The sequence below is a fragment of the Oncorhynchus tshawytscha genome, linkage group LG04 (assembly GCF_018296145.1).
Source record: "Oncorhynchus tshawytscha isolate Ot180627B linkage group LG04, Otsh_v2.0, whole genome shotgun sequence".
NCBI classification, from domain to species: domain Eukaryota; kingdom Metazoa; phylum Chordata; class Actinopteri; order Salmoniformes; family Salmonidae; genus Oncorhynchus; species Oncorhynchus tshawytscha.
In genome coordinates, this window is record NC_056432.1 from 57,629,581 (window position 1) to 57,653,489 (window position 23,909).

The 23,909-nt window shown below is 42.4% G+C and overlaps 1 protein-coding gene across 3 annotated transcripts in view; it reads left to right on the plus strand.

Moving 5' to 3' along the window:
* LOC112249084 (phosphorylase b kinase regulatory subunit beta) overlaps positions 1-23,909 on the plus strand; it is an 82,050-nt gene that overhangs the window by 15,572 nt on the left and 42,569 nt on the right. For all 3 annotated transcript variants that reach the window (XM_024418728.2, XM_024418727.2, XM_024418726.2), the window contains 7 exons: positions 2,189-2,288; positions 3,855-3,962; positions 4,081-4,161; positions 12,081-12,196; positions 14,050-14,113; positions 21,243-21,338; positions 22,510-22,707. In XM_024418728.2, coding sequence (XP_024274496.2) covers positions 2,189-2,288; positions 3,855-3,962; positions 4,081-4,161; positions 12,081-12,196; positions 14,050-14,113; positions 21,243-21,338; positions 22,510-22,707 — 763 coding nt within the window. The remainder of the gene's footprint in view (positions 1-2,188; positions 2,289-3,854; positions 3,963-4,080; positions 4,162-12,080; positions 12,197-14,049; positions 14,114-21,242; positions 21,339-22,509; positions 22,708-23,909) is intronic.

Below are 23,909 nucleotides of genomic sequence, written 5' to 3' on the forward strand. Positions count from 1 at the left end.
CCGCACTGGTGTGCGTTTTTTCTCCCAGGGGACAAGAGAGTAAAAATAGAGTGTTCAAGTAGACCAGAGGGGCCTACTCATCCGTCATGGTTTCTTCCCATTAGCATTGTCACAGGAATTTAATTAAGATGATTCCAATCTGACAGCACAGGCCCAAACCATTACTTACCCTCCATGTGACTAGAGAGGGGACTGGAGTGTGTGCACTAGATTGGAGTGGATGGATGGGCAGGTGCCCATGTCTGTGTGCCCAGTAAGTCTACTGCACTGGTGGAAATGTAGGAAATTAAAGTGAATTTATGTCATTCATGAAAACATACACTAGGCCTACACACAAATGGTAATGACATCAATGACAAAATGTGAATATGTTTTGTTGAATAAATAACTTACTGAATACTTGCATGACATGGGAGTTATTGGAGATTACTTTATTCCATTTAAATTTGAATACATTCTTCAGAAGTTATGTGAGCCCTTTTGACAATATGATGACAGAGTACAGTATACTGTGCATTCGTACAGTACAGTATACTGTGCATTCAAAGTATTCAGACCCCTTCACCTTTTCCAGAAAATGTTTGTTACGTTACAGCCTTATTCTAAAATTGGTTAAACTGTTTCTTTCCCTTATCAATCTACAGTACACACAATACCCCATAATGTAAATTAATGAAAAAATAAGAACTGAAAGTATTCAGACCCTTTACTTTGTTGAAGCACCTTTGGCATTGATTAAAGCCTTGAGTCTTCTTGGGTATAACTCTACAAGCTTGGCACATCTGTATTTGAGGAGTCTCTCCCATTCTTCTCTGCAGATCCTCTCAAGCTCTGTCAGATTGGATGGGGAGCGTTGCTGCACAGCTATTTCAGGTCTCTCCAGAGATGTTAGATCGGGTTTAATCCGGGCTCTGGCTGGGCTCCTCAAGGACATTCAGAGACTTGTCCCGAAGCCATTCCTGCGTTGTCTTGTGCTTAGGGTCGTTGTCCTGTTGGAAGGTGAAACTTCCCCCCAGTCTGAGGTCCTGAGCACTCTGGAGCAGGTTGTCATCAAGGATCTCTTTGTACTTTGCTCCGTTCATCTTACCCTTGGTCCTGACTAGTCTCCCAGTCCCTGCAGCTGAAAAACATCCCACAGAATGATGATGCCACCACCACCAGTTCAATCAGACCAGATAATCTTATTTCTCAGTCCTTTGGGTGCCTTTTGGCAAACTCTAAGTGGGCTGTCATGTGCCTTTTTACTGAGGAGTGGCTTCCGTCTGGCCACTCTACCATAAAGGCCTGATTGGTGGAGTACTGCAGATATGGTTGTCTTTCTGGAATGTTCTCCCATTTCCACAGAGGAACTCTGGAGCACTGTCAGAGTGACCATTGGGTTCTTGGTCACATCCCTGACCAAGGCCCTTCTCCCCGATTGGTCAGTTTGGCCGGGCGGCCAGCTCTATGAACAGTCTTGGTGGTTCCAAACTTCTAACATTTAAGAATGATGGAGGCCACTGTGTTCTTGGGGCCTTTCAATGCTGCAGAAATGTTTTGGTACCCTTCCCCAGATCTGTGCCTTGACACAATCCTTTCTTGGAGCTCTTCGGACAATTCCTTTGACCTCCTGGCTTGGTTTTTGCTCTGACATGCACTGTCAACTGTGGGACCTTTTATATAGACGGGTGTGTGCCTGTCTAATCAATTGAATTGACCAATTATGGGGTATTGTGTGTAGATTGATGAGGAAAATGTTTTATGTCATCCATTTTAGATTAAGGCTGTAACGTAACATGTGGATAAAAATGTGGATAAAGGGGTCTGAATACTCTCCGAATGTTATGTAGATGCCATTGTTTATGTCAATAGTATACTGGAAGCATTTGGGTGATTTTCAAATATGTATTTAATGGGTGATCAATTGGAATGTAGCATGTCCTTGCTTGTGTTATGCTTTTGGAAGACAAATGAATAACAACTGTTGTTAATGTCCTAATAGGATTTAAAAACCTGTCTATAACTGTGTACAAATACAATAAGTTGTCTCATTTAATATGTACCATTATTGTAGGCACAGGCAGTATAACCAGACTCTGGTAATTTTGTGCAGTGAAGTAGGATAGTTTAGGTTGATTTAATGTGCTCTTCTGCTCATTGGGCTGTTTTTCTCTATCTCATTATGGCAACGATCAACCCTGACGCGCAGACGCATCGATGATGACATGGGACGCACCCATGAGCTGGAGCACTCAGCCATCAAGTGCATGAGGGGAATCCTCTACTGTTACATGCGCCAGTCTGACAAGGTGAGTCCACAAATGAAACGTCAGACCATAGGACCACGGGAAACACTCATTCTTAGTGATCTAAACAAATGGCATTATCCAGTAATGAATATCGATTTTTAGCAAACACAGAAACTGTCAGTAATGGGGGGCAAAGTTAAAGATCTCTGTCCTTTTACTGATCTTCTCTGTTCTCACGCTTCAGCGGTTTACTATCTCACGCTTGGATTGGTTTTATCTTTATGTGGATGGAATAACATAGAGGTTTCGAAATGGTTTTCGCCTCAGCAGAACACTTTTGTGTAAAGTATTTGAGCAGACCGTTCAGTCAAAATAGCAGCATTTATATTGTTTATAGGCCTCTATGAACGCATAATTACAGCTTTAGTACAATCGAACGCTTCTTAAATCCCTGTGTTTTTTTCTAATGTTCTGGTCTGTTGCCTTTGAAATTGTTTTGTTTCATTTACTCATGACCTTGACGACCTAATTTATGGGAAAGCTTTTCTGTGTCTTAATTATAATGCACCGTTTCTTCAGTTAATTACACAGTGCAGCGCTCATTAACATCTGTCTCTTGCATTCACAGAGAACATGCCATTTTTAATGAACCCAAAATATAGAGGGACCAGGAAGCAAATGTTATCATATAAAAATAACTACAGAGCCATAAAAGACATTAAAGAGAGGGCATCAAAGTTTATCACAATGTACCAAGGAAACTAAACACAGTCTTAACGGATTAGCCACACAACGCAATCTTTCTCGAATGTGTTCTGACATATTTGACTCCGGAACCATTTATTTAATGCTAAGATCACACACACACTGACACACAGTGACATTTGACAAGATTCATAAACTGCACCATTGTGAAAATGCACTTTCAATAACAAATGTTAGGGTATTTTGGAACGCAACAGCTGACTGCTTTGTTCGTCTTATAGACTACATTACAGTTTCAGCCATTTTCCCAACCAATTAGTTATCCAGTGGGTTGACAAGCTCAGCAGAACAGAACAGTGTAAATCTGGGACTGAGGTATGCCCCTGTTGACCTGACAACTAGCCTACAGAGGTGAAAAAAGTAAGTGTGCCGGAAGGGGGTGAATGGTTCGGTCAGTACCAAATGTTGGCACAAAATTATCCGCTCACGTGCTGTGTGAAGCAAACTCATCCAGAGTGTGTTACTCGATGTGAATCACTCAAATCTGACCTGGGATGGTTTGAGGAGGAATGTCATATGTGTACGTGTTTTACATGAATTGCTGTTTGAAATATTTACAGATACATTAATGCATACCTGTGCCAATTTTTATGAGTGGTTTGCTCATGTCTTCAAAGCCAGTCATTGGAGGAAAATTCTAGTGTGTGTCCTAGTGATGACGCAGTGGAATATCCTAGTGATCTCTCCATCCCAGTCCTGATTGCCACCTCACTTGCCTTTTGTGAGGATAGGATAAATAATGGAAAGATTGCCCAGTGAGTAAGATGCATCTTTTATGGACCGACTCCTCTTTTATTTGCCCTTTCTCTCTCTCTTTTCTCTTTCTTTCGCTCTCTTTCTTCACATTCCCTCTATTTCCAGGTGGAACAATTCAAACAGGACCCCAGCCCCTCCAAGTGCCTGCACTCAATATTCAATGTAGACACAGGAGATGAGATTCTGTCCTACAATGACTACCATCACCTACAGGTACACCCTCTCACAAACATGTAGGGCAAAAACCCTATACTGTAGATAACGAATGATGTCCGAACGGATTCCGGGTTTTACGTTTTTTAAATACCACCTCCCTGTCTCCCTCTGTCAGATTGATGCCTTGTCCCTGTTCCTGCTCTATTTGGTGGAGATGATCTGCTCCGGCCTCCAGATCATCTACAACACAGATGAGGTACGGCCCACTGGCCTCGTTACATGACCTCTCGCTCAGCACGACTCTTACACAACATGGCTTCTTCATAGTGATTAGACAGGTTGATAATACTTTATTGATCCCCAAGGGGAAACCCTGTGTCAGCAGTGAGCAGAAAGAAACACACACAGACAAGACTATAAACAAAGCTCATGTGTGCCACAGTGCCCTGATGCAGTCAATAGTAATAGTAGAGGCAGCAGTTGAGTAAGCAGTTGTTAAAGGTGCGTGCGTCTTTAGAAACGCAACTATTTAAATGTGATGATTTGATGACTATATAACAGATGTCAAATTCATTACACCCGCCTCTTGACATACACTAACTTATTCGGCACCCTTTTTCATTAGTGAGCAAGTGATTGAGTGGAGGCATGGTGAAACGAACAGCTAAAGTAATAGTAACTCTTTTGTTATAGTGGTACTTTAAAGTGGCTGCAGCAGTAGTGCTGTTAATTCTCTGTCTCCTGCTTTTTATAGCCCTTTGGGAGATTTGAAATTCATTAATTCCATCTCTTAATTCACTTGTCTGCTCACTGGGAGCTTTACTTTTGGGCACAGGGGTGAAATTATTGCCCTCAGAAAAAGCTTTTGTTTATCCAGACTTATCTTCAAAAATAGAGTTGTTCTAGAACAGTATGCCGTGAAGCAATTACAGAGAACATGCACTTTGTTTGCAGCAAAGGAAACCCTCACATTATAAAAGTTTTTTTTTTCTTCCCAAAGGCAAACAAATTGCCTGTGTAGCTTCAATGGGGCCAGCCCTATTTGCAAAGCAGACCCAATTTGCACGTTTAAACAGTGCTTATTGAGCTGCATAATACAAGTAGAGAGCATGAACATGAAATCAACGAGCTTGCATCCTTTTATTAATCTACATCAGAACAAATAAGCAGGAAATAGGACTCTTAATGTGTGTTATTTCTGCACCTTATTTAAATGATAACAAAATAATCTAATTCGTCCGATTTTGGCTCTTAGCAGTCGTTCAGTATATTTTCCTGACTGGAATTTCAATTCAATTGAATCTTCATTGCAGTATTAATACAGGTAGATGCTTTGTATGTGTGTGTGTGTGTGTTTTGTGTATGCGTCCATTTGTGACCGTAACATTCATTAAGATACTATCAAGATACCAGAAAGATCTTCCACTGTTAAGAGAAATGGAAAAATCATGTGCTTCATTATCTAAATATTGAAAGAGCGTGGGTGACTGAGAGGAACAAAATGGGACAGTTTGAGGACATGTGGTGGAGAGTAGGGAAGGCACTGGAGATAGGGGTGAGAACAGGTGGGCCTGAGCAGGTGTGATGTCGTTGATGTTTGTGTGTGTCTGTATGTTGTCTTTTCTAAGTGTATGTTGTTGTATTGTAAAAAAAAAAAAAAAAAAAAAAGAAGCCAGAAAGAGCCTTACAATAATCATTCTTCTCAATCCCCAAGTAAAATAACCGACAATGTCCCTATTTCAGTGGCTCTATGTTGTTCCCTGTCTTCCCTCCATTTTTGTACGCTTTATGACCTCTCTGTTTCCCTCACTTTAAATTAAAACTGTTGTCAGTCACATCTCCCCTGGTACTTTAAAAACATTTCTTCATGGCCTCGACGTCATCATTTAAATATTTTCTGAGTGTCCTTCTCTCCTGTAGTCTCATTCTGCTGCATAGAGGAGAGTCATTCCTCCTTGATCAAGATGAAATTAAGGACATGATTTTGACTACCCATGTGACTGGGTGATGTTTGTCTTTTCATTTGCAGCACACAAATGTTAATGACATCAATGGCAAAATGTTAGTGTTTTTTCTACTGAATATTTGCATGAAATGGGAGTTACTGGAGAATAGTTTATTCCATTTAACTTCTGAAGAATGTATTCACATTTATGTGACCCCTTCTTTTGACAATATGATGACACAGTACAGTATACAGTGCATTCGGAAAGTTTTCAGACCCCTTGACTTTTTCCACATTTTGTTACGTTACATCATTATTCAAAAATATTTATGAAATATTTTTTTCTCTCATCAATCTACCAACAATACCCCATAATGACAAAGCAAAAACTGTTTTTTTTATGTTTGTAAATGAATTAAAAATAAAAAACAGAAATATGAGACTCAAAATTGAGCTCAGGTACATCCTATTTCCATTGATCATCCTTGAGATGTTTCTGCAACTTGATTGAGACCACCTATGGAAAATTCAATTGATTTGATTTGGAAAGGCACACACCTAACAATATAGGGTGCCACAGATGACAGTGCATGTCAGAGCAAAAATCAAACCATGAGGTGGAAGGAATTGTCCAGAGAGCTCGGACCGGATTGTGCTGACGCGCAGGTTTGGGGAAGGGTACCAAAAAATCTCTGCAGCATTGAAGGTCCCCAAGAACCTGGCCTCGATCATTCTTAAATGGAAAAAGTTTGGAACCACTAAGACTCTTCTTAGAGTTGGCCGCCTGACCAATCGAGGGAGAAGGGCCTTGGTTAGGGATGTGACCAAGAACCCGGTGGTAACTCAGCATTCTTTGTCCTCCAAACACGACGAGTTTTTACCAAAAAGTTATATTTTGGTTTCATCTGACCGTATGACATTCTCCCAATCTTCTTCTGGATCATCCAAATGCTCTCTAGCAAACTTCAGACGGGCCTGGACATGTACTGGCTTAAGCAGGGGGACACGTCTGGCAGTGCAGGATTTGAGTCCCTGGCGGCATAGTGTGTTACTGATGGTAGGCTTTGTTACTTTGGTCCCAGCTCTCTGCAGGTCATTCACTACGTCCCCCCGTGTGGTTCTGGGATTTTTGCTCACCGTTCTTTTGATCATTTTGACCCCACGGGGTGAGATCTTGCGTGGATCCCCAGATCGAGGGAGATTATCAGTGGTCTTGTATGTCTTCCATTTCCTAATATTTGCTCCCACAGTTGATTTCTTCAAACCAAGCTGCTTACCTATTGCAGATTCAGTCTTCCCAGCCTGGTGCAGGTCTACAATTTTGTTTCTGGTGTCCTTTGACAGCTCTTTGGTCTTGGCCATAGTGGAGTTTGGAGTGTGACTGTTTGAGGTTGTGGACAGGTGTCTTTTATACTGATAACAAGTTCAAACAGGTGCCATTAATACAGGTAACGAGTGGAGGACAGAGGAGCCTCTTAAAGAAGAAGTTACAGGTCTGTGAGAGCCAGAAATCTTGCTTGTTTGTAGGGGACCAAATACTTATTTTCCGCCATAATTTGCAAATAAATTCATTAAAAATCATACAATGTGATTTTCTGGATATTTTTTGTCTCATTTTGTATGTCATAGATGAAGTGTACCTATGATGAAAATTACAGGCCTCGTCTTTTTAAGTGGGAGAACTTGCACAATTGGTGGCTGACTAAATACTTTTTTGCCCCACTGTATATCCAAGATGGCGTAGCAGTCAGACGTCTTTGTCTTTGGCTTGTCCCGTCCCATGTGTATATATATGTTTTTCTTCTCGTTCATATATTTCCTAATCCTCAACTTCAAAATACTCTCCCACCTCACCCAATGTGGTTTGGATCTGTTTTTTTCCCCCCTAAACTATTTCTATTTACCTCCGAACTGGAATACCTCAACTGAAGCTAGCTAGCTAACTAGCTATCAGTCAGCTAACCACTGCTAGCGGTCATCAGCTAACCTTTAGCTCGAAAAGCTCTCGCCAGTTTGTACAACGCGTTTCAAACCAGAGCATACCGGACCTATTTTTCTCTCCATATCCCCGAATTCCTACCACAAACTCTGAACCTTTTCATCTGGGTCATCACAGCTAGCTAACCGCAACCCGGGTTGACTACTCCTGGCTAACGTTTCCGTCCCGGAGCTAGCACCAACTAGCCTGGGGCTAGCACATGCTAGACCCATCTCCCGACTCACTCCTGGGCTACAATATCCGGACTCCTTCCACTGCCGGTACGGGGCACAGAACCCCACCGATCCTCTACAACTGGAATACCGACATAATCTGCCCGAGGATTCCAAGCTTGATGCTCTCAATCTCACACAAACTATCAATGAACCTCCCAGGTACAACTCCAAATCCGTAAACACGGGCACCCTCATAGATGTCATCCTAACTAACTCGCCCTCCAAATACACCTCTGCTGTTTTCAATCAAGATCTCAGTGATCACTGCCTCATTGCTTGCATCCGTAATGGGTCTGCGACCAAACGACCTCCCATCATCACTGTCAAACGCTCCCTAAAACACTTCTGCGAGCAGGCCTTTCTAATCGACTTGGCCGGGGTATCCTGGAATGTCATTGACCTCATCCCTTTAGTAGATGATGCCTGGCTATTCTTTAAAAGTGCCTTCCTCACTATCTTAAATAAGCATGCTCCATTCAAAAAATGTAGAACTAGGAATTGTCCTTGGTTCACTCCAGACCTGTCTGCCCTTGACCAGCACAAAAACATCCTGTGGCGTTCTGCGTTTGCATTGAACAGCCCCCGTGATATGCAACTTTTCAGGGAAGTCAGGAACAAATATACACAGGCAGTTAGGAAAGCTAAGGCTAGCTTTTTCAAACAGAAATCTGCATCCTGTAGTACTAACTCAAAAAAGTTCTGGGACAATGTAAAGTCCATGGAGAATAAGAGCACCTCCTCCCAGTTGCCCACTGCTCTGAGGCTAGGAAACACTGTCACCACTGATAAATCCACTATAATTGAGAATTACAATAAGCATTTCTCTATGGCTGGCCATGCTTTCCACCCACCTGGCTACCCCTACCCCGGTCAACTGCCCGGCACCCTCCACAGCAACTCGCCAAAGCCCCCACCATTTCTCCTTTACCCAAATCCAGAGAGCTGATGTTCTGAAAGAGCTGAAAAATCTGGACCCCTACAAATCAGCCGGGCTAGACAATCTGGACCCTCTCTTTCTAAAATTATCTGCTGAAATTGTTGCAACCCCTATTACTAGCCTGTTCAACCTCTCTTTCATATCGTCTGAGATTCCCAAAGATTGGAAAGCTGCCGCGGTCATCCCCCTCTTCAAAGGGGGAGACACTCTAGACCCAAACTGCTACAGACCTATATCTATCCTACCCTGTCTTTCTAAGGTCTTCTAAAGCCAAGTTAACAAACAGATTACCGACCAGTTCGAATCCCACCATACCTTCTTTGCTATGCAGGGAGTCAGGGTAGCCTAGTGGTTAGAGCGTTGGACTAGCAACCGGAAGGTTGCAAGTTCAAATCCCCGAACTGACAAGGTACAAATCTGTCGTTCTGCCCCTGAACAGGCAGTTAACCAACTGTTCCTAGGCCGTCATTGAAAATAAGAATTTGTTCTTAACTGACTTGCCTAGTTAAATAAAGGTAAAATAAAATAAATAAAATATGCATACTGGTTTCAGAGCTGGTCAAGGTCCTAAACAACAACATAACCGCAATCGATAAGAGACATTACTTTGCAGCCGTTTTCATTGACGTGACCAAGGCTTTCAACTGTCAATCACCACATTCTTATCGGCAGACTCGACAGCCTTGGTTTCTCAAATGATTGCCTCGCCTGGTTTACCAACTACTTCTCAGACAGAGTTCAGTGTGTCAAATCAGAGGGACTGTTGTCCGGACCTCTGGCTGTCTCTATGGGGGTGCCACAGGATTCAATCCTCGGGCAGACTCTCTTCTCTGTATACCTCAATAATGTTGCTCTTGCTGCTGGTGATTCTCTGATACACCTCTACGCAGACGACACCATTCTGTATACTTCTGGCCCCTCTTTGGACACTGTGTTAACTAACCTCCAGACGAGCTTCAATGCCATACAACTCTACTTCCGTGGCCTCCAACTGCTCTTAAACACAAGTAAAACTAAATGCATGCTATTCAACCGATCACTGCCCGCACCTGCTCGCCCATCCAGCATCACTACTCTGGACGGCTCTGACTTAGAATATGTGGACAACTACAAATACCTAGGTGTCTGGTTAGACTGTGAACTCTCCTTCCAGACTCACATTAAGCATCTCACATCCTAAATTAAATCTAGAATTGGCTTCCTATATCTCAACAAAGCATCCTTCACTCATGCTGCCAAACATGCCCTCGTAAAACTGATCATCCTATCGATCCTCGACTTCGGTGATGCCATCTATAAAGTAGCCTCCAACACTCTACTCAACAAACTGGATGCAGTCTATCACAATGCCATCCGTTTTGTCACCAAAGCCCTATACACTACCCACCATTGCGACCTGTACGCTCTCGTTGGTTGGCCCTCGCTTCATACTCGTCGCCAAACCCACTGGCTACAGGTTATCTACAAGTCTCTGCTAGGTAAAGCCCCACCTTATCTCAGCTCACTGGTCACCATAGCAGCACCCACTCGTACCACGCGCTCCAGCAGGTATATCTCACTGGTCACCCCCAAAGCCAATTCCTCTTTTGGTCGTCTTTCCATCCAGTTCTCTGCTGCCAATGACTGGAACAAACTGCAAAAATCTCTGAAGCTGGAGACTCATATCTCCCTCACTAGCTTTAAGCACCAGCTGTCAGAGCAGCTCACAGATCACTGCACCTGTACATAGATGGGCTGATTACAGATGGGCTATCTACCTACCTCATCCCCATACTGTATGTATTTATTTATCTTGCTCCTTTGCACCCCACTATCTCTACTTGCACATTCATCTTCTGCACATTACCATTCCAGTGTTTTAATTGCTATATTGTAATTACTTCGCTACCATGACCTATTTATTGCCTTAACTCCCTTATCTTATCTCATTTGCACTCACTGTATATATACTTTTTGTTTTATTTCGTTCTACTGTATTATTGACTATGTTTTGTTTATTCCATGTGTAACTCTGTGTTGTTGTATGTGTCGAATTGCTATGCTTTATCTTGGCCAGGTCGCAGTTGCAAATGAGAATTTGTTCTCAACTAGCCTACCTGTTAAATAAAGGTGGGAAAAAAAACATCTCTGCAGTACCACCAATCAGGCGTTTATGGTAGAGTGGCCAGACAGAAGCCACTCTTCAGTAAAAGGCACGTGACAGCCCGCTTGGAGTTTGCCAAAAGACACCTAAAGACTCTCAGACCATGAGGAACAAGAGTCTCTGGTCCAAGATGGAACTATTTGACCTGAATGTCAAGCGCCACGTCTGGAGGAAACCTGTCACCAGCATGGTGGTGGCAGCATCATGCTGTGGGGATGTTTTTCAGTGGCAGGGACTGGGAGACTAGTCAGTATCGAGAGAAAGATGAACGGAGCAAAGTACAGAGAGATCCTTCATGAAAACCTTCTCCAGAGTGCTCAAGACCTCAGACTGGGTCAAAGGTTCACCCTTCCAACAAGACAATGACCCTAAGCACACAGCCAAGACAATGTAGTTGTGGCTTCGGGACAAGTCTCTGAATGTCCTTGAGTGGCCCAGCCAAAGCCGGACTTGAACCCAATCGAACATTTCTGGAGAGACCTGAAAATAGCTGTGCAGCAACGCTCCCCATCCAACCTGACAGAGCTTGAGAGGGTCTGCAGAGAAGAATGGGAGAAACTTCCCAAATACAAGGTGTGCCAAGCTTGTAGCGTAATCCCCAAGAAGACTTGAGGCTGTAATCTCTGCCAAAGGTGTTTCAACAAAGTACTGAGTAAAGGGTCTGAATACTTATGTAAATGTGATATGTCTGTTTTTTTTTTATACTTTTGCAAAAAATAATATTTTTATTTGCTTTGTCATTATGAGGTATTGATGAGGAAAAAAACCATTTAATCCATTTTCGAATAAAGCTGTAACATAACAAAATGGAAAAACTCCAGAGCCTAGAATTACTTTCCAAATGCACTGTAATTCCAGGGAGAAAGCTTTCTATGTTGAGATTGAAAGATCTCGCTAGAGATTCATGTGACATTGTTGTGTTTTCTAACTCTGCAGGTATCGTTCATCCAGAATCTGGTATTCTGTGTAGAGAGGGCATACAGAGTGCCTGACTTTGGCATGTGGGAGAGAGGGAGCAAGTACAACAATGGAAGCACTGAATTGCACTCCAGGTCTGTTTTTCCTCCTCTAGTGAATACATTGATTTATAAAGATATGAATACACTGCTTGACACAGTCTCCACACACATAATGTGTTCACCTCTCCACAAAAACAAAGAGAGTATATTTCCATCAGAGGTTTTTAGGCTAGTCAAGGCAAAGGAGAAACCGTGCATGTCGATGGCCTATAATTTGAGCAGTAGATCTGCCTCTCCCTCTCTTAAGACCTCAATAATGATTCTGTTTCCTCTGTCCCTTATCTCTGGAAAACATTGTTTTCTCCTAAAGATTGCATGAAAATTGGTTGCAACTTACCACCATTTTCTATAGATAAATTACAGACGTTGCATTCTATACAGACAATAATTTGGCAACCTAGTTCGTTAGTCAAATTCAGAATGACTGTTTTCTAGTTCAGTTTCCATAATACACATTAATAGGCAAAACAATTGCGGGGGCAGAATCACAACTTTACATGCAGTAACTTTCTGAGTTCATTATCTCAATGCGGAGTCATTCACCGAGTTTCAGGCGCATTTACAATGGGGGGAAAAAAACTGTTCCATTAACTCAGTGTACCAGATTGCCGATGGAAACGTAGTGCCTGTGTGTGTCACAGAAAGCTGTGATAAATGCCTTCATCTGGAGTTTTAAATCATGACATTCAAGCTCAGCTGAAAGGAAAATGGAAGTCATTATAAAACAATGTTAATGTCATCAAGCCTAGACGGTATTGAGTTTGTGCAAAAATGGCTACGCTTTAGTCCTATCGAGCTCTTGGATTACCCCGTGGCAGTCTCTTACCAAGTAGAAGATAGCGCAACCAAATTATAGACGTAATTCTGTAGTAATATTTTGCTTTGTTCAGCTGCATTATATTTCCAATTTAAGTCCACTCTATAGTAGGGTTAATCCTGACTGCACTCATTGGGATGTGTCGACAGAAGCTGTCAATATCAATCTGGATTAATTACAACGCAGAATGTTATGTTACTGTATATATGTTTCTCCCTTTTGTGAAAATAGTATTACAATATACTGTGTTGTGCTTTATAGTCTGTAACTTGTTAATGCCACCCTGCTCTCTGAAACTTCAGCACGGTGTGCACAATTTTTTTAATTTTTTTTTTTACTTTCGACTAAGGCGCCACACTCACTCAGAACTGTTGACAGCTCTTATGCATATGTCCAGGCAGGTTCAGCCCAAAAAAATCAATAGACTTTCAAAATGCCTCATGTTGCTCGATTGTGATCAATGCTGATGATTTTGTCAGAGAGGGAGCTGAAGTTGTCTTTCGGAGAGCTGGTTTTCAACTATGTTCTCTTATTTTCTGCATTTTTGTATCAATTTGGGCTCTGTTTGTGGGATTGAACACCTTTTTTATATGTCTGCATATCGTGCAACTATCCTTGCCACGTCTTCTTCTTTTATAGAGCACTGTTAAGAGGGAAAGGAAAACAAAATGACAGAGAAATTGACTGCTATTTTCTCTGCAACGTCAACTGCACAATGATTTCAGCCCCCCTCCCAGCAACAATTATATATATGAGTCACCTGTTTGTAACTACGTTTTAAAAGCATTCAAATGTATACTTGTAGGCGTTTACAGTATAAATGTAAGGCTCATTTACAGGTCATGGGATGTTAGTGTTGGGTGTCATGTGCCTTATACATAAGGGGGTTCATAAAAAGTGTACCCAAACCCCCTTTTATAAAGTAACATATGCATGTTAGGCGTGCATGTGACCTGGAGCTATGGAACAGAACAGAAAATGTGTAGCCTATGGTATTTCAATTATAAATACCATAGACAGTGCTTTCAGGTTTATATTGGGTTTCTAAAACATGTTCTTTCTTTTGCAGTTCTGTGGGGCTGGCCAAAGCTGCTCTCGAGGCTATCAATGGATTCAACCTGTTTGGGAATCAGGTATTTTTGATTCATTCTCCAACTTCATCCATTCTGTCTAGAGTCCCAGACATTGTCCTCGCTTACTCTGAAGATAAGAGTTTAGGATTTGAATGACCGAACTGGGTATTCACCTCTGGTGTAACAGCGTCTGATGCGTTAAGATTGCATTATAGATGGTGTGTAACTGATTTATACTTCAAATCGGGAGTCCCATTACATCACCATCCATCTTCAAGATCTTATAGATGATCATAGCACAACAGTTCTCAGAGAAATATTGAAATCACCTGAGGCCGGTGATGTGATGGAAATGTTCTGCGTGTGGAAAGGGAACCAGACACTCGGGGGGTTTTATTGAGTGGGCTTGTGTTGTACTCAGTGCTGACTAGCTAGATGCACTAATGGCTTTGATGGATTACTGGTGTTCCCATTTCCTTGATTTCCTTGCTCCTTTCTGGATCAGCCATTTGTAGGATTCATTTGTTTTGGAGTCTAGAGGAAGTAAAGACAGGAATGTGAACATCCGTTATATGGGCTAATGGATTGGAAAACTGAGAAACTTCCACTTAGCATTCTTGGTTATCTCGAAACGGATTTCTTTCTTTTCCGATTTGTTCGTTCATGCACACAGCACGAAGCATTTCAATCAAATAAAGCACATCAACTTCATCGTGTCCCGTGTAAACCTACCATGAAGGGAGAAAACCTTACCCATAGTGATATACAGTGCATTCAGAAAGTATTCACACCCCTTGACTTTTCTAAATGTTTGCTGTGTTACGGTTTTCATGTGGTGAAGGAGAGTCGGACCAAAATGCAGCGTGTAGATTGCGATCCATGTTTAATGAACGAACGTAAAACACGAATCAATAACAAACACTCCAAAACAAAGAACTTAACAAAAACCGAAACAGCCTATACTTGTGTAAACTAACACTGAGACAGGAACAACGACACATAGGACAATCACCCAACGACAAACTCAAAGAATATGGCAGCCTAAATATGGTTCCCAATCAGAGACAACGATAAACACCTGCCTCTGATTGAGAACCACTCCAGACAGCCATAGACTTTGCTAGATAACCCCACTAGCTACAATCCCAATACATACACACCAAAACCCCAAGATAAAACACACCACAATACAAAAACCCCATGCCACACCCTGGCCTGACCCAATACATGAAGAAAAACACAAAATACTTAGACCAGGGCGTGACATGCTGTGTTGCAACCTGATTTGAAAAGTGATTAAATTTATATTTGGTGTGTCACTGGCCTACACACAATACCCCATAATGTCAAAGTGGAATGATGTTTTTACATTTTTGTACAATTTATTTAAAAATTAAAAGCTGAAATGTCTGGTGTATATAAGTATTTAACCCCTTTGTTATGGCATGCTTACATGGGTTCAAGACTAAAAATGTAAGTTGAAAAATGTAATAATTGTGTGTAACATGATTTTTGAATGATACCTGTACCTCGTCTCTGTACCCCACACATACAATTATCTGTAAGTTCCCTGAGTTGAGCCATGAATTTCAAACACAGATTCAACCACAATGACCAGGGAGGCTTTACAAAGGGCACCTATTGAGAAAGCAGACATTAAATATCCCTTTGAGTATGGTTGCGTTATTAATTACTGTCACGCCCTGGTCAAAGTATTTTGTGTTTATCTTTATGTATTTGGTCAGGCCAGGGTGTGGCATGGGGTTTTTGTAATTGTGGTGTGTTTGTCTTGGGGTTTTGGTGGTGGTATTGGGATTGTAGCTTAGTGGGTTGTCTAGCAAGGTCTATGGCTGTCTGGAGTGGTTCTCAATCAGAGGCAGGTGCTTATCGTTGTCTCTGATTGGGAACCATATTTAGGCAGCCATATTCTTTGAGTTTGTCGTGGGTGATTGTCCTTAGTGTCTTACTTGTACTCTCTGTTAGTTTGCACTAGATAGGCTGTTTTCGGTTTTCATTACGTTTATTGTTTTGTAGTGTTTAGTGTTTAGTCGTGTTTACGTTTTGTTTAATAAATATGGATCGCAATCGACACGCTGCAGTTTGGTCCGACTCTCCTTCATCACCACTAGAAAACCGTTACAATTACACTTTGGATGGTGTGTTGCCATACCCAGTGTAGTGGAAATGTCCTGTATTTACCAAATCATGAGACCAAACAAGTCAGAGTTATCATAAAGTCCATCTTTAATTATTATGAGCTCCATCACAACCCTGTGACTCTCAGATCAATTCAGTGTCTATAAATTAATTATTTGAGAGTGCTTACACATTGCAACTGAGATCCTTTATAGCAAAGACACACATAGCCAGACAGCATTGGCTATAAATTATCGTTCAGTTTTGTCTCCTAAACTATGTTCTTATCTCGCTCTTGGTACCACTCAGGACCATAAAACAAAACCTCATCAACAGGCATATCAAATACACCCCCTCCTAGACAAGATCACAGAGACACAGTGACTGGCACACAGACATTGTGGAGCCAAGAGATAATTGGTTCCCCCTCAATCATCCCTTCACATGGTTTAAAAGATATGTTTACATATGAAGACAAGCTTGAGCCCTCCACTCTCTGCGGCCCAAGTAACTGACCCCAGGACAGAGAAAGGATAACTGCAAATGGCCACCACTATAGTACAACAAGATACATTCTAAATGAGAAGTAACTCACAAGCATATAATGAAAATAAAACATCTTATCTATGTTACCCAGCTATTCTGATTAATCCCCAACACCAGTCACTACAAAGATAAAGGTGTCCTCCCTAACTCAGTTGCCAGAGAGGAAGAAACCGCTGAAGGATTTCACCATGCCAATGGTGACTTTAAAACAATTACAGTGTAATGGCTGTGATAGGAGAGAACTGAAGATGGATCAACAATATTGTAGTTAGTCCACAATTCTAACCTAATTGACAGAGTAAAAATAAAGAAGCCAGTACAGAATAAAAAAATATTCCAAAACACATATCCTGTTTGCAACAAGGTGCTAAAGTAATACTGCAAAAATGTTGCAAAGCAATTAACCATTTGTCCTGAATACAAAGGGTTATGTTTGGGGCAAATCCAATACAACACATTACTATGTTACAGGTATGCTTGTAATCGTTCAGGATCGTTTTTTTCCCCGGATAAAAAAGAAAGAAACAGGCAAATAAAAAAGCTTAGCACAGGCAAAATCCTAAAGGAAAACCTGGTTCAGTCTGCTTTCCACCAGACACTGGGAGATGAATTCACCTTTCAGCAGGACAATAACCTAAAACACTGGGCCAAATCTACACTGGAGTTCCTTACCATTAAGACAGTGAATGTTCCTGAGTGGCCGAGTTACAGTTTTGACTTAAATCTGCTTGAAAAGACCTGAAAATTGTTGTTTAGCAATGATCAATAACCAATTTCAAAGAGCTTGAAGAATCTTTGAAAAGAATCATGGGAAAATGTTGCCCAATCGGGGTGTGGAAAGCTCTTTGAGATTTACTCAGAAAGACTCCCTCTGTAATCGCTACCAAAGGAGATTCCAACATGTATTGACTCAGGGGGTTGAGTACTTACAGTTGAAGTCGGAAGACTTATGTACACTTATGTTGGAGTCATTAAAACTCATTTTTCAACCACTCCACAAATTTCTTGTTAACAAACTATAGTTTTGGCAAGTCGGTAGAACATCTACTTTGTGCATGACACAAGTAATTTTTCCAACAATTGTTTACAGACAGATTTTTTCACTTATAATTCACTGTATCACAATTCCAGTGGGTCAGAAGTTGACATACACTAAGTTCACTGTGCCTTTTAAACAGCTTGGAAAATTCCAGAAAATGATGTCATGGCTTTAGAAGCTTCTGAAAGGCTAATTGACATCATTTGAGTCAATTGGAGGTGTACCTGTGGATGTATTTCAAGGCCTACCTTTAAACTCAGTGCCCCTTTGCTTGACATTATGGGATAATCAAAAGAAATCAGCCAAGAACTCAGAAAAAAAATTGTAGACCTCCACAAGTTTGGTTCATCCTTGGGAGCAATTTCCAAATGCCTGAAGGTACCACGTTCATCTGTACAAACAATAGTACACAAGTACAAACACCATGGGAACACGAAGCTGTCATACCGCTCAAGAAGGAGACGCGTTCCGTCTCCTGGAGATGAACGTACCTTTGTGCGAAAATTGCAAATCAATCCCAGAACAACAGCAAAGGACCTTGTGAAGATGCTGGAGGAAACAGGTACAAAAGTATCTATAACCACAGTAAAACGAGTCCTATATTGACATAACTTGAAATGCCGCTCAGCAAGGAAGAAGCCACTGCTCCAAAACCGCCATTAAAAAAAAAGCCAGACTACGGTTTGCAACTGAACATGGGAACAAAGATCAAACTTTTTGGAGAAATGTCCTCTGGTCTGATGAAACAAAAATAGAACTGTTTGGCCATAATGACCATCGTTATGTTTGGAGGGAAAAGGGGGAGGCTTGCAAGCCAAAGAACACCATCCCAACCGTGAAAGACGGGGGTGGCAGCATCATGTTGTTGGGGTGCTTTGCTGCAGGAGGGACTGGTGCGCTTCACAAAATAGATGGCATCATGAGGTAAAAAAATTATGTGGATATATTGAAGCAACATCTCAAGACATCAGTGAAAGTGTGGTCGCAAATGGGTCTTGCAAATGGACAATGACCCCAAGCATACTTCCAAAGTTGTGGCAAGATGGCTTAAGGACAACAAAGTCAAGGTATTGGAATGGCCATCACAAAGCTCTGACCTCAATCCTATATAAAATGTATGGGCAGAACTGAAAAGCGTGTGTGAGCATGGAGGCCTACAAACCTGACTCAGTTACACCAGCTCTGTCAGGAGGAATGGCCAAAATTCACCCAACTTATTGTGGGAAGCTTGTGGAAGGCTACCCAAAACGTTTGACCCAAGTTAAACAATTTCAAGGCAATGCTACCAAATACTAATTGAGTGTATGTAAACTTCTGGCCCACTGGGAATGTGATGAAAGAAATAAAAGCTGAAATAAATCATTCTCTTTACTATTATTGTGACATTTCATATTCTTAAAATAAGGTGGTGATCCCAACTGACCTAAAGCTGGGATCTTTTACTAGGATTAAATGTCAGGAATTGTGAAAAACTGAGTTTAAATGTATTTGGCTAAGGTGTATGTAAACATCCGACTTCAACTGTATCTAATCAATATACATATTGTTTTATTTTTCATAATGTAGATTGTTGCCAAAAAATAATATTAAATCCATTTTAATCCCGCTTTGTAACAAGGGGTGTGAATACTTTCTGAAGTCACCTTATGATTGCTATAGTCTCTTGCTACTATTATCAGTGATTTAATGATGTGCTCTTCTCCTTAGCCGCCCCCTTCATCTAATTAATCCACAGCCAATGATGTTAAATTGACTCATTGATGATCAGAGTTTTAGATTAAACTCTGTGCCCCACTGGGTTTGGTTCCTGTCATTAGGCAGTAGTATAGTAGTGGCTGGTGTGTGGGCTGCTGTGTGGCCCACGTTGGGGATGGGGTGGCTATGAGTCATCACATAGGTTATTAACGATGGCCTGCTCTCAGTGCCCCTCTGACTTCCTTTAGATGTTCAACTGAGAATAAGCCATGATCAGTGACTCTCCCCTACTGTGTTCCTTAGAGGCAACAGCCAATCAATGACTAGCCAGAGCACAATGGTCGAGCGGGAGCCAATCACTAACTTTACCCAACTTTTATGTGTGGGTTGTCAACTTCTAAAGTGACTGCCTGTTTCACAGCAAAATGTGGAGTGCTGTCAATAAAGGTATGGTCCTAAGAAGCGTAGGTCACAGTGGAGACCACGTTCTGTGCTGTCACAATCATTTACATCCCATTCCACCAAACCATGCAGTATGTACACTAAATCACTAAAGCAGGCCTGATGAGAGTCACTCTGATGGCTAAAAGCTTCGGTTGGCTTGTTTGAAAGCAGCATACATAATGCATTGTGCAGAAGCAGCTTAGTATGTTTTTGTCTTTACTTTAATGTGAACATGGTTGAGGTGTTGGTGAAGAAACGTGTCCAGGAACATTTGTAGCATACATTTGTGAGGTGTGTTAATCCAAAAATGGCACAGTCAACTAACCTAGAAAAAGCACTCAGGCCCTCATCTCAACAGAGGGGCTTGTGGGTAGGTAATCATACCGTAGGTAAAGAGTTTGCAGTCTAACAACATGATGTGGTATCGAGGTGATTGGATGGCCCTTCATGGTTGGAGTGCCCCCGCACTGTGCTCAAAGCATAGAAAAACACAATGCTTTTTTAGCTTTGTACCCAAAAATATCAAATGGTTGTGCAATATTGGGTCTTTTGTAAGAATAAGGTTATAATATTGCTCCTTTCAAAGCTGGTTTTGCTCTGCAGAGGCGGCAGGTGAGATGTTGGAGGCTCTGAGTGTGTGGCTTTCATTTAAATGGTTAGTGGCCAGCACTTCATCCTCCGAGCTGAATTCACAGTAACATAAACAAACAGGTCTTCTGCCATGTAGAGAATGTGGTGTGTGTGTGCACGCGCTCATGTCGGTACGTGTGTCCGTGCGTGAGCGACTGTCAAAATCAAATCATATCAAATGGTGTTGGTCACACACATATTTAGCAGATGTTATTGCGTGTGTAGCAAAATGCTTGTGTTCATGGTTGTGACATTTGATGTTGTTTCCTGCATATTAAGGCTTCTTTTCAGAGAGCTAGTGGAAGTGGTGGTGACAGCTGCAGTGTGACAGGCCTATATCAGGACATGCTGGGAACAGCCAGTAGCTGCCATCCATGCCCTGCAGTCGCATGGCTCACTAGTGGCACTGTTCAAAGGCACGGACGGAAACAAATGGTTGCTCGAAAAGGGAATAAATATAAATATGTCTTAGATGTTTTGAGTTCTGATTGCCTGTGAAAAGTCGGGTGTTCGAACAGGTTCGCCAAATGCATTATGTCCAAACATGGTAGCATGCAGGCTACGTTGAATCTTGCATAGTGACAATACGGAAGCGCTACAATTTTCATCCACAACGAAACAGTGTCAGACCTCGTCTGACCCACATCAACCCAACAACCACCAGTGAACATGACTCTTGTCATCTCTGTTGTTCTGCAGGGTTGCTCTTGGTCTGTCATCTTCGTGGACCTGGATGCCCACAACAGGAACAGACAGACACTGTCCTCTCTCCTACCCAGAGAATCCAGGTCCCACGTGAGTAAACATAATTAAACCACTCATTACTAAATACCACTCTGTGCCATTATGATGTATTGGCTTAGTGACCAGTCCAATCTCCCAGTTCACCAGTAAAGAGAGGAATAATCATTTTTCTCCGGTAGTAAGAGCAACTAGACAGAAAAGTGCTCCTGTAAATGAATTGGTTTAATTAGGGGAAATGGAAGAAATGCATTGGAGCTACAACGTGGGCTAATGGGAGAGAGAAGTGGGGATGGAGTGAGAAAGAGGTGGGGATGGAGTGAGAGAGAGGTGGGGATGGAGTGAGAGAGAGGTGGGGATGGAGTGAGAGAGAGGTGGGGATGGAGTGAGAGAGAGGTGGGGATGGAGTGAGAGAGAGGTGGGGATGGAGTGAGAGAGAGGTGGGGATAGAGTGAGAGAGAGGTGGGGATGGAGTGAGAGAGGTAGGGATGGGGTGAGAGAGAGGTGGGGATGGAGTGAGAGAGAGGTGGGGATGGAGTGAGAGAGAGGTGGGGATAGAGTGAGAGAGAGGTGGGGATGGAGTGAGAGAGGTAGGGATGGGGTGAGAGAGAGGTGGGGATGGAGTGAGAGAGCGGTGGGGATGGAGTGAGAGAGCAGTGGGGATGGAGTGAGAGAGAGGTGGGGATGGAGTGAGAGAGCGGTGGGGATGGAGTGAGAGAGAGGTGGGGATGGAGTGAGAGAGCGGTGGGGATGGAGTGAGAGCGAGGTGAGGATGGAGTGAGAGCGAGGTGGGGATGGAGTGAGAGAGAGGTGGGGATGGAGTGAGAGAGAGGTGGGGATGGAGTGAGAGAGAGGTGGGGATGGAGTGAGAGAGAGGTGGGGATGGAGTGAGAGAGAGGTGGGGATGGAGTGAGAGAGAGGCTGCGGAGGAAGGAGGTGAAGGGATGAAGGGAGTACAGTACAAGGCTTATGCAAGTAAAACGTTGAGCATCTTAATTATATATGAGTCTCTGACTAATATGTTATTAAATGTCAGCCTCTTTAATGTTGAAAAGTGGCCATTAGCAGAGAGAGAGAGAGAGTGGGTCCCTTAGTCTCTTAACCCTTTACTAACTGCCTGGAGACAGCTGGCACATGGGGGTGAAGGGTTTACTAAGGAAATTATCAAAAGCTGGCATCTGTTTAAATGTTACACATTTGAAACCCCCTTTGAACCCCAATACAGAATACGGACGCTGCCCTCCTGCCCTGCATCAGCTACCCTGCGTTCGCTGTGGATGACGATGCCCTCTACAGTCAGACCCTGGACAAGGTGGTGCGCAAGCTAAAGGGGAAGTATGGCTTCAAGCGCTTCCTGCGTGACGGCTACAGGACCGCCAATGAGGACAAGAACAGGAGACACTACAAACCGGCTGAGATGAAGGTCTGTGGTTTAGTTTAAAAGCCAACCCTACAGACTGATTGTGTTGACTAACATGCGCTACAGTGACTTGACTTTTTCCATTTCAGCTCTTAAAACCCCTTACACTCGTGGGAATTGGCCTATTATGGATAGGGCTAAATTGAAATGTTTCTTACAAAAGAAATATGGAAAGCATATGCATACATTGGGGCAAAAAAGTATTTAGTCAGCCACCAATTGTGCAAGTTCTCCCACTTAAAAATATGAGAGAGGCCTGTCATTTTCATCATAGGTACACTTCAACTATGACAGACAAAATTAGAAAAAAAAATCCAGAAAATCACATTATAGGATTTTTAATTTATTTATTTGCAAATTATGGTGGAACATAAGTATTTGGTCAATAACAAAAGTTTATCTCAATACTTTGTTATATACCCTTTGTTGGCAATGACAGAGGTCAAATGTTTTCTGTCAGTCTTCACAAGGTTTTCACACACTGTTGCTGGTATTTTGGTCCATTCCTCCATGCAGATCTCCTCTAGAGCAGTGATGTTTTGGGGCTGTTGCTGGGCAACACAGACTTACAACTCCCTCCAAAGATTTTCTATGGGGTTGAGATATGGAGACTGGCTAGGCCACTCCAGGACCTTGAAATGCTTCTTACGAAGCCACTCCTTCGTTGCCCGGGCGGTGTGTTTGGGATCATTGTCATGCTGAAAGACCCAGCCACGTTTCATCTTCAATGCCCTTGCTGATGGAAGGAGCTTTTCACTCAAAATCTCACGATACATGGCCCCATTCATTCTTTCCTTTACACGGATCAGTCGTCCTGGTCCCTTTGCAGTAAAACAGCCCCAAAGCATGATGTTTCCACCCCCATGCTTCATAGTAGGTATGGTGTTCTTTGGATGCAACTCAGCATTCTTTGTCCTCCAAACACGACGAGTTGAGTTTTTACCAAAAGGTCTATTTTGGTTTCATCTGACCGTATGACATTCTCCCAATCTTCTTCTGGATCATCCAAATGCACTCTAGCAAACTTCAGACGGGCCTGGACATGTACTGGCTTAAGCAGGGGGACACATCTGGCACTGCAGGATTTGAGTCCCTGGCGTCGTAGTGTATTACTGATGGTAGGCTTTGTTACTTTGGTCCCAGCTCTCTGCAGGTCATTCACTAGGTCCCCCCGTGTGGTTCTGGGATTTTTGCTCACCGTTCTT